The sequence below is a fragment of the Rhincodon typus genome, chromosome 3 (assembly GCF_021869965.1).
Source record: "Rhincodon typus isolate 14 chromosome 3, sRhiTyp1.1, whole genome shotgun sequence".
NCBI lineage: Eukaryota > Metazoa > Chordata > Chondrichthyes > Orectolobiformes > Rhincodontidae > Rhincodon > Rhincodon typus.
In genome coordinates this window covers 39,368,388-39,380,500 of record NC_063334.1, presented here as the reverse complement: position 1 = coordinate 39,380,500, position 12,113 = coordinate 39,368,388, and the positions used below count along the sequence as shown (strand labels likewise).

Genomic DNA, 12,113 nt, shown 5'->3' with positions numbered 1-12,113 from the left:
TTTTCAGGGATAAGGGACAGAATGGATTTTCAGGTGGGAGCCCTTCATCAGATTTGAAGATATTATAAATTAACAAGGTGTAAAAAGGTACAGAACAAGGAAAAATAGGGCAGACTTTCAACCATGCTCATTCTCTCCTGTCTTTGTATATTGACATTAATACCTCAAGATATTCTAAAATGCCTTATAGAAAAGCTTTTGAAATGTGACTGTTGCAGCATGAAAGAAAATATTGTCAATGCTCACATTGCATTCAGATAGCTACCACCAATATTAAAGTTGATTTTTTTTTAATTTGAAGGGATGTTATTAATAGCAGGATTCTTCCTGTCTGAAGTCCCATGGCTTCATGCTTTCAAGTTGTGTAAGTTGATTTTTATCCAAAATCCTAAATTCAAGCCACACATTTCACTAATTTGTAGAAACAAGATGCATTGACTTCCCATTGTTACTCATCATTCAGTTTTGCTCTACTTTATTCGTCAAGTTTAAGGCACATTACATAACAGTTCAAATCAAACATTATATAAAATGCAAGAAAACCTACTTTCTTTCAGTACAATGTGTTATAATCTGAGGTACCTGATGACATTTTTAATTCTTTTATGGGATGTGGGTGTCGTTGGCAAGGTCAGTATTGTGCCCACCTTCTTTAACTGCTGCAGTCCTTCTCGTAAATTGCAGTTACAGTTTATATTTGCAATGTTGATTTCATGTCAAGTATATAAGCCTGAGGAGTTTTACACAATTTCTAGCCCACATTGTCTACAATGTGGTCCATGGACAATAGTGCTTCCTGTTGAGCCTCTGGATCATTATTTGCTAAGTTATTTGTAAAACTAAAGATCATAGTTGAAATTTTCTTTTGAGTGACATAAGAATCTTGCTCACAGTTACTGGTAACCTCAGTAATGTGAAACTGGATGTTGCTAAACTGTTTATCTTCAGGGTGCATGTTAAAATTTAGTATTTTCCAGGCCATTGTTACTATTCTCCAGTGTAGAAGAATTGTCTACAATTATAGTGGCATGGATTTTACATTGTCTATCCTAAACTTAAAAATCATTCATTGTCATTGTATTCTGTCCCAGTAACATATAGAAGTGAACTTCGTGAAGCGGTAATTGAGTTCTTTTCTTTCCCTGTCAAGGCTGTTTTTAAGTTTTAGTTTAAGATTATGTAAAATGATTTCTTGACCACCATTATTTATTATTTATTTATGCAAAAAAAAAATAGAAGATCAAGGCTTGTGCTGGATTAGGGAGTCTTGTTCAGCAGTGATTCTGTGCCAAGTTCTGCTAAAAGTTTGGGCCAATGTAGCCATGCTTTGGAGTGAATTAATATTTTTAATGCATCAACTATGTACAATGTCAAATTCCTTCTTCTCCAATAATCAACAGTATAGTCCAACATTATTGCCAGTAGATCTGTTAAATAGCAAATAGCAAAATGATGGAAGTTGGCAGTCTAACTGAGCAGCACTTGCTCAGCAATCATCTACATGCTGTCAGCTTGGGTTCTGCCTGAGCCTTTCAGCCCTGACTTCATTATAGCTTTGGAGAGTAACTCCCTTTGACATCAAGGCTGAATTTGACTCAGTGTGGCATCAAGGTGCACTAGCAAAATTGGAGTCACTGGGAATTGGTGGTGGTGGGATATTCTTGACCTGTTCTCTGATCATAAGGATTATAGTTGTTGGAGGCCAATCATCTCAGTCCTGGACATTGCTGCAGGAATTCCTCAAAGTAGTGTCCTAGGCCCACCTATCATTAATTGCTCCATCAATGACCTCCTCTATTGTAAGTCAGGAATGTTCACTATTAGTTGCACAGTATTCACCATTTGTGATTCCTCAAATGCTGAACCAGTCTGTGTCTATATATCGCAAGACCTGGACAGCCTCTGGGTTGGGTTTCAGTTGAGAAGCGGCAAATAATATTCACACCACATAAATGTAAAACAATAGTCATCTCCAATAAAATAATCTAGCCATCTCCCATTGACAATATTATCATAGCTGAATTTTTCACCATCAACATCCTCCGGATTACTATTGACCAGTAACTGAATTGGACCAGCCACATAAATGCTGTGGCTGCAAGAGCAGATCAGGCTAAGAATTTTATGATGAGTAACTTGTCTCCTGATTCCCAAAGACTGCACCATCTACAGGGCACCAGTAAGGAGTGTGATGGGATATTGACTTTATACCTGATGAATGCAGCTCCAACAACATTCAAGAAGTTCCATTTCATTCAGGACAAAACTTGATTTACACTCTCTCCATAATTAAAACAATGATACAACACTCTTGGAGAGAACAACAGTGTTTAAGATCAGAGCCCTTTTGTCAGAGCAGCTGAATGACCATTGACCTGTGTTCCATGCAAGATCATGGACCATAAGATACCATACTGTAGGTGTGGGCTGGAAGATGGAGGAGCCACTAGAGCAGAGCTGGTTCACTCCCTACCCAACAGTCATATATATGGTGTTCCTGATGCGTGGGAACATCAACTGAGCTTCCCTCAACCCTTACCTTACCTTGAGAATAGTTATAGTGTCCTGTGCACTCTGCAATATCCTCACCCCAACTCCTGAGATCTCTGTGACTCAACTATCCACTGGGTTAAGTATGGAGTGTCTTCAGTGAAACATTGTTTTAAATTTTTTAATGTCCATCTTAAGGATGCAATTGACAGTGTAGGTAGCCAATTAAGCTCAGAACAGTTGAAATGAGCTGGGCCTTATTTAGTTTTAAAGTTTTATAAATTTGACAATAGTACTGTAGTATTGCAGTAATGTGCAGCACTGTAAATTATGCATGTTTCATGCTGACAAGGTAAATTATAGTGTGTATTAAATACACAGCTTTATTTCATGGATAATTTGATTTAGACTCGGTCACTTTATTTTATTAAGATGGTGAAATATTTTTCTTCTGTTTTCAGTTTCCAGAGCAATTCATCAGAAATGTAGGGAAAAAAAAATCTGCCAAGAGTCGACGGCATCCATTGTGCAAACCACCTGCTAGATCTCCATCAACTCTGGTCAAACAAGAATTGATAAGCGATGAAGGTTAGCATTTTAGAGACCGCGTTGACATTGGAGCTGTGAAATAATAATTATTACCCTTGTCCGTATTTAAATACATATTCAAAATGTTTACAGCATCAATTGGAAAATGTTTTAATATTGCATGTAGTTTAAAACTTTCATAACCAACTGCTGCTGTTTTAAAGTTCATTACTGTGGTATACATCTGTGAAAGGATTTAGATTACTGCCAGTGAGTCACCTTTAGTGATTTTCTGGAGTTAATATTGCCTACAATAGAGTAATTGCAACATCTTCAATTTTGTAGTGTTCTCAGGTTCCAGCTGAACAAATATTCTTTACTCCCAGAGTTCACTTATACGTTGAAATACAGAATTTATTTATAATAACTTTAAAAGGTGATGGTCCATTCAGAAATGAACACTTCTATATGGCAGTAGGAGTAATTTCTTCGACTTGAGACTCTGCTTTTGCAGCATGAATGCTATATAAGCTTTAGTTTTGTGGTCAGCAGAGAAGGAATGGTTGATCCCAGAGGTCTGACTGGCTTTAGACTGAAGACTACCTATCACAGAGTATCTGTTGCCAGGAGTATGATGTGAGAAAGTGTGTTATAGTTGTTTACTTTGGCAGGAAGAATAAAACAAGAGTATTATTTAAATGGTGAATGACTGCAGTATTCTGACAAATTTCTGCTGCTCAGCAGGAGCGTGCCCGAGACATTCCCAGTGTGTGTGTTGCATCATGCTCTCTTTATTTTCTTGCTGGTTGCATGCATTCCTTAAGTCAAATGTTAATATAACCTATTTCCCCTTGCTGTGTCTAGAGTTTGTCATGAATTTGATGCACTAAGGTATTGGGCTTAATATGTGGGCTCATTGCTACGATAGCAAGAACTGCAGATGCTGGAGTCAGAGATAACAGTGTGGAGCTGGAGGAACACAGCAGGCCAGGCAGCATTCCTCCAGCTCCACACTGTGCTATCAGTGTTATGATATTTGCTTTTTACTGTATTTATGCAGATGTTGGGGACATGATCTGCAAGTTTTCAGATTATCCAATTAATCGAGTTACTGCTGAGGAGGATCTTGAAGCACAGGAGATTAGGCTTGAGATGTAGATAGGTGTGTGTGCTTCAGGAAGGTGCTAAACTGTATATACCTTACAGGAAAACAAGCTTCAATTCAAGTAGAGAATTAATGGTGTGCATTTAACCCATCCTGACATTAAGATGTTGTAATGAAAATCCTGAGCCAGCTTTTTACCATTGGTCGTTTCTTATACTGTTGCTGTTGTTATACTTTTATTGAAACCTAATTAAGCACTTCTTAAGACAATAACTTCAAAATTGAAAATAAGTGTGGAAGTGCAATTGTAAATGTCACACTAATGTTCCAAGTTCTCCAAAACAATAATTCATATACATTTTCTACTTCTGAGCTAATTAAATCAGGAATTGGACTTGTTGGATAATAGGATCATTGATGAAGGAAATTGACTTCTTAAAAAGTGATTAGCTGAATATTTCTACAGAATGATGGGTCACGAATACTCATGGACTCTAAAACCTTAATCACATGCTGCTAAGTCTGGGAACAGTTGTCCCAGGACTTGCCTCCTTCTGCTCCCATACAATGAGATATATCTTCCATAAATGTTTCCCCCGACTGTTCAGATTCAAAGAGCCCTGCCGTACTCTGCACACACTCTTAATTGTGAGTTTAAATAAATTTGTAGTGAAGCCTCTTTTTGAGTATCAGTGCTGTTTTAATGTCATGATTTTCCTATTTTCTTTCTGGAACCTTGGAAAAGCTTTAAGAAAAGCTGGGTAGAGTGCTGTTTACTATCATCTGTTGATCATCCCAGCTGATGGTAATAATGGATAAGTCAGAGTGAAACCTGGTTTGAGAGATCATAAGTTTTCTCTTGGAATTTGTCTACCTCAGTTACTGAACAATTGATCCAAGGCTATCAATGTACTGTTAACAAAAGAACATCAAAGTTTCTTACATATGAACTGAAAATATTAGCTATATTATAAGAACTGGTTGAAATTGTTTTATTACTAATATTAAAAATAAAAATCCAATCCTATTTTGCTTGACAGCAAATTACAGAGACTGAAACCTTGGTGAAAGGTCGCTATTTCCATTTTATAGTTTCTGTTTGGCAAACTTCTGTATTCACTTGATGCTGTTATCTTTAGTTCATGTCCCTTTGTGGGATCCTTAAACATGTGTTCCTTAAACTCATGTATTCTGCAGCCTTATAAGATCCCTTTCTGTCAGAACCTAACGCCTTCGGTTTCTGGAGCTTTACCTTTACTAAATTCTAAACCACTCAAAAGTTATTTTCTTCTACCCTAACTGTCCTGGAGACTGCTAAAATGTACTGTTGCTGTTGTAGGACTTTTTTCTCAGTAATCTGCTTCTCTGCCTGAAAGAAACCTGCACACTCGCTAACCTTCTGGATAATCCTGCCTCCTTCACTAAAGGGAAAAGTGTTTCTGTCTCTGTCTGTCTGTGGCTTGGTAAATTCTGTGTCTAAACCCATTTTTTTCTCTCTTCTACCCTTGTTGTGTAAAGCATTGAACTATTCACCTCAACATTTTTTTAAGCCCCATTGAATGCATGCAAACAAATTTCTGGATAACGAAAAGAGAAATGCTGGTGAAACTCAGCAGGTCTGGCAGCATCTGTGGAAAGAAAGTAGAGTTAATGTAAGGACTGAAGTAGAGTTATACCTGAAATGTTGACTGCTCCTTTCCTCCAGATGCTGTCTGGCTTGCTGTGTTCTTCCAGCCTCCTGTTTGTCTGTCTTGGATTCCAGCATCTGCAGTTTTTTTTGTTTCTAGAACAGAAGAAAAGCTGACTAAATGATAATAACAGCTAAGAATAGGAGAGAATTGGTGAGCTGTACTAGAAGCGATCCATATAATATGATTCTAGGCCTAGGAGTAGGTGAAAATGGGTGACAGTGCTAAAAGCAACCTAAGTATTAACAGGACTGGGCTTAGAGTGGGTAAAAAACATTGAGGAATGGAATCAGGCTGTGAAGTATTGAGCTCGATGTGGAGTCCTGGGGGCTGCAGGGTCCCCAAACAGAAAATAAGATCTTGCTTTTTGTGCTTGTGTTGAGGCTTGGTGGTTCACTTCAACAGATGGGGAGAAATTTTGGCGTTGTAACACAGTGGTGTGATGAAATAGCAGGCAACTGCAAGATCAGGATTATTTTTGCGGACAGAACATGTGTGTTCTGCAAAGCATTTTCTTGCATGGTAGAGTGCTGTGGGGTGTTGAGGAGACATTTTCCAGATAACCCTGCACCACTCAAATCTTAAAAATGAAACTCAAACTATGTTCTTCCCTCCTTAACATGCGGAGTGTAGAAGTACAAACTAAACCTTAAGCTATACATGGTTCTATTCATTCTAGAATTCAAGTTTCCATATATGATATGAACTTTGAAACCCTTGTGAAGGATCTTTTGAGTGTGCTGCTCTTAGAAACAATGTTCCCCCTATGATATGTGGATCCATGGGCCTACAGCAATCTGAATCTTAATATACAGGAAACAAAACAAACCATGTACAACTCATACAGAAATTGCTGGAAAAGCTCAGCAGGTCTGGCAGCATCTGTGGAAAGAAAGCAGGGTTAATGTTTTGGGTTCACTGACCCTTTTTCAGAACTCTAGCATTTTCAGCATCTGCATTTCTTTGTTTTTTTTCGTCAAGCATAAGCCATGTTCCACTAAGATGCACATGCATAGCTGTCCAGAAATCTTAAAAGAATCAAGTAGTGCAATTGACAGACTGCCTAATAGTGAAAATTAAGTAGGGGCATTGCTTTGAAAGCTTTGGGTATGGAAAAATTTAATATGCAGGTGCGTTGCTGCTCAATCTGCAGAGCTTCGATGAGGTTATTTGGGTATAAAATGCTGTGTGAAATGTCTTAGTATGTAAATGCATTCGGAATGAATTCTTGCATTTTGGGGTACTTATGAGCTAGCATTGGGGTGTATCAATGTTGCAAGAAGTTCAGGCAGTTTTGGGGGGAGTTGAACTGGATTTTTTTTCTTCATTCATTAACGGGATGAGAGCGCCACTGGCTAGGTAGCATTTATTGCCCATCCCTAATTATCCAGAGGGCAGCCCAGAGTCAACCACATTGCTGTGGGTCTGGTGTCACATGTAGGCCTGACCAGGTAAGGATGGCAGTTTCCTTCCCTAAACGACATTGGTGAACCAGAAGAGTTTTTCCGACAACTGACGGTGGATTCATGGTCGCCATTAGACCATGTCATTAGATCTTAATTCCAGATAATTTATTGAATTCAAATTCTACCAGTTGCCATGGCACGATTTGAACCTGGGTCCCCAGAATGTTATCTGGGTCTCTGGATTAACAGTCCAGCGATAATACCACAAGGCCATCACCTCCCGCATTTATGAATGCTTAGAAGAAGGCTGGAAGGTAGCACTGTAATAAAGAAGAGATGGTGTGGAGCAGTGTTTGTGGAGTTGGGTCTGTTGTGTGTAGGCAAATCTGGTTCATCCCACCTAAGTGCCATGAGGCCATTCCTACTCCATATTCCCTGGCAGATGACCAAACCTGCAATTGGCATGAAAAGATTTTAGGATTGTAACTCTTATTCAAAAATATCAAAGCTTTATCCAAAATATTTAAGTCAAATAATAATATTAATGCAGTAGATTTTCAGACATATCTATGGCATATCTGTGTGATTAATCTGTTTGGCTAAGTTAGAAAGTTTTAGATTTTCAGATAGTTTGTCTTTAAGGAAGAAAATATCCATAAGCCTTTTAATTTCTTACTTTGTCTATTCCTGTGAACTCTGTTTCTATGTCTCTTGCTGTCTGTCTGGCTCTGCCTCGCTTGAGCATCTGCCCCCCACACCACACAGCCAGCACCTTTCACCCAATTAGTTATCTAATCTAATCCACCTATTATTCATAATTCTCTAATCAATGCTCAGGATGTGAAAATACAGTGCACTGAATTATTTTCTGACTGTATCCTGTTGCTTCCTTTTAAGAGAGAACTGCCAGCTCAGTACCAATTTTATCTGCGTTGCGGCTATTAAGTTCACAAAAATGCAAGTAATAAAAGCAAATTATTAAACTGTATGAAGTAGTTCATTTTTCTGAGGTTCTTTAGTTGTGGAAAGAGGTTGAGAAGATCTTATTCGTGATCTGGGGGCACAGGACAGGCTAAGTTTGAGTGGATGTTAGAACAACTAACAGATTATAAACTGAGAAAAATTTGACTGGCCACTGTGAGCGACAGACTTAGGAGACTGGAAAAGAGCACAAAAGTCAATTTGTACTTTGGAATAATAGTGATGAGATATTTTTGATTCGAAGGTTTCTACAGTCATTATTGAAGCATAATTCAAAAGGCAGGAGATCAGTGCTGAATTTATTCAAGTTCATGATAGATGGAAACATCAGTAATTTTCAGTACAATTCTTAGTGACCTCCTTCACTGATAGGTAGAATTGAAATTAGCGAAAGGACAAAGTTTTAATGCAATATTTTCAGTAATACTTTGTCATGTAATGATAAAGTATTTTGAATTGACGTGATAAACTGTTACTGAGTTAAAGGTTCAATCTATTATATTAGTATAATTTAGTGCATTTCATTATGTTTTTAAGACTCCTTTGGAGAGATGAAGAATTACTCCCAGTGTGGAGCTGGAGGAACACAGCAGACCAGGCAGCATCAGAGGAGCAGGAAAGTTGACATTGCGGGTCGGGACCCAAAGAAACGGGTGGTGATTTTGGGAAGGAGATAGAAATGGGCGGTGACCTCCTTCTACCACCCCCTCGATTATGAGCCTACCCCTGACAACCAAACCATCATCTCTCAGACTAGTCATAACCTCATCACCACCACTCTTACCCCCTGCCAACCACCCCCCCGAACTCCCGCCTGTGTCCGGGACACCACTTACGCCCTCCACCTCCTCCAAGATTTCCAATTCCCTGTTCCCCAACACCTCCTTGTCACTATGGACATACAATCCCTGGACACTTGCATTCCCCACGCCGATGGCCTAAAAGCCCTCCGCTTCTTTCTCTCCCGCAGGCCCAACCAGTCCCCATCCACCAAAACCCTCATCTGCTTAACAACTCGTCCTTACCCTGAACAACTCCTACAGACTAATGGGGTGGCCATGGGCACCTGCATGGGCCCAAGCTATGCCTGCCTCTTTGTAGGATACGTGGAACAGTCCCTTTTCTGCTGTTACATTGGCACCATTCCCCACCTCTTCCTTCGCTACATCGATGACTGTATCGGCACTGCCTCGAGCTTGAACAGTTCATCAACTTTACTAACACCTTTCATCCCAACCTCAAATTGACCTGGACCATCTCCGATACCTCCCTCTCCTTCCTGGACCTCTCAGCCACCACCTCTGGTGACCATCTTGAAACCGACATCCATTTCAAACGCACCAACTCCCACAGCTACCTGGACTGCACCTCCTCTCACCCACCCTCCTACAAGAATGTGATTCCATACTCCCAATTCCTCCACCTCTGCCACATCTGCTCCCAAGGTGAGGTGTTCCACTCCCGAACATCCCAGATGTCCTCCTATTTCAAGGATCGTAACATCCCCCCTCCAGTGATTGAAAATGCCCTCAACCGCATCTCTTGCATTTCCCGCACTTCTGCCCTCACACCCCCTCCTATCCCCAACAAAAATAAAGACAGAATCCCCCTTGTCCTCACGTATCACCCCACCAACCTCTGCATCCAACGTATCATTCTGTGCCACTTCCACCACCTGCAATCTGACCCCACAACCAAAGATATATTTCCCTCCCCACCCTATCTGCCTTTTGTAGGGACTACTCTCTCCACGACTACCTCGTCTGCTCGACACTGCCCACTAAACCCACCACCCCCAGCACCTTTCCCTGCAACCGTAGGAAGTCCCTGCACCTCCCCCCTCACCTCCATTCAAGGCCCAAAACAAACCTTTCATATCAGAGAGGGGTTCACCTGCACATCCGTTAACTTGGTCTACTGTATCCGCTGCTCCTGATGTGGCCCCATCTACCTCGATGAGACCAATGTAGACATGGATACCATTTCGTAGATCATCTGGGCTCTGTACACAACAAACGACAACACCTTCCGGTCGCCAACCATTTTAACTCCTCCCACCCCCGGGCGACATGTCCATCCTGGGCCGCCTCCAGTGTCACAATGACACCACCCGCAAAGTGCAGGAGCAGCACCTCATATTCCGCCTCAGGCATCTACAGCCCAATGGCCTAAACACGGAATTCACCAACTTAAAATCTCCCCACCACTGGCCTCATCCAATGACCAACCATCTCTCTCATCCCCGCCTCCTTGACCTGATACAACTTGTCCATCTTCTCTTCCACCTATCCGCCCCACCAATCCCCACCACTCCCTACCTGCACTCACCTATCACCATCCCACCGACCTTCCCTCAGCCCCACCCGTCCTCTCTTTATTTATTTCCCAGCTCCCTACCCCCTTCCCATTTCTGAAGATGAGTCCCGACCCGAAACGTCAACTTTCCTGCTCCTCTGATGCTGCCTGGCCTGCTGTGTTCTTCCAGCTCTACACTGTTGTCTCTGACTCCAGCATCTGCCATTCTCGCTATCTCTGAATTACTCACAGTGATTGTTATTAGCATTGGATTGTTTATGACCTTTTTTTCAGGGTTTCAGTCGATCTTTAAAAAAAAGTTTTGATTTTCTGTGCCAATTCACTGGTGACGTTTTTCACTACAGTATATCGTTTCCAAAAAGTAAAATGTGTACTTATAGTTCAGGTGGGTCTTATCCCTCTCCCAATAACATTTTCATGTTTGGACCTAATCTGAATGAAGTTGATAAGCAGCTATATGATTATGCGTTGTGTATGCAGCTCACCGTTTAGGAGGCGAGCAAATCCGGGTTGTGCATCAGATTGTCATAAGTTTGCGCTGCACCTTAAATAGGAGAGGTAGATTCATTGGAACTGGACAATGCAATAGTTTCCAAGAGTGAAGAAACTTTTGTGAATCCCAGAGCACCAAGGAAATAAAATAATGAAATCCTTCTTTTGCATAAAACACACAACAGTGTATAGCAAAAATAAGAGCAAGACCTCTGTCAGCTTTTGTGAACCATAGGTAAGGATCTCTTTAAATCTTGCAGAATGGAACTGGCTCCAGACGTGCACAATACATGTCTATGGACTCATTGCATGAATGGTGGTAGCAGTGCAGGTAGACAAAGTTGTCTCTGTAGTCCCAGCAGCGATATTTGACCTCGATGTGAAGTAATGCTAATGTGAACCTCTGTCTATTTTTGGCTGGAGAGATAAAGACCTAAATTGGCAGGACCTCCATTTACAGTCTTGCCCAATGGCTTACCACAAAGATCAGAGCACCCCAGGTTAAAGTACTATTTACCTCATCAAAGTAAAGAGAATTAGTGATTAGGGCCGTATTATGTTTTGTTAGTTATATGTTGTTTATCCCAAGATAAGTCAGAGCTTTCCCAGTATGAGGATAAACTCTGATTGTGGGGACCAGGAGCATATATTAAGGCGTGACTTGTATGCCTACTTGTAAATATCATCAAAATCATATTCTTGTAAAAATAATAGCATGATGTGAATAAAGGTTTAATATGTGCAAGTATAATTATTTAGTTGTAAAAATACATTGGGTTGCATTATTCTTGTTATCGTATGAAAAAAATCTACTTCAAGATTTTCAATTAGTTGAGATATGCAATTGTGTTCAAGGTATATTACTAATAGTACTATTGGCTGTTTTGCTTGTGGAAGACCAATCTGGAAGTTCTCTCACAGATTGTCAGTTTAATCCTTGAGGTGATGTAGAACTTGCTGATTATAATCATGAGTGAAAAAGATCGATACTTGACTCTTCAAAATCAATAAATTCAATATACCGTAATAGAATCTTTAGAAAATAAATAAACAGTATTTTTGTTAGTGCTGCTATGCATTGCCAGTAGCAATCATACCCTACTGATT

The 12,113-nt window shown here is 40.3% G+C and overlaps 1 protein-coding gene across 1 annotated transcript in view; it reads left to right on the top strand.

The window, feature by feature from the left end:
- Positions 1-334: 334 nt before the first annotated feature.
- Positions 335-12,113, top strand: part of LOC109934264 (lysine-specific demethylase 4C-like) — a 56,199-nt gene continuing 44,420 nt past the window's right edge. Inside the window, exons 1-2 of the mRNA XM_048592700.1 lie at positions 335-364; positions 2,952-3,078. Coding sequence (XP_048448657.1) covers positions 350-364; positions 2,952-3,078 — 142 coding nt within the window. The 5' untranslated portion in view covers positions 335-349. The remainder of the gene's footprint in view (positions 365-2,951; positions 3,079-12,113) is intronic.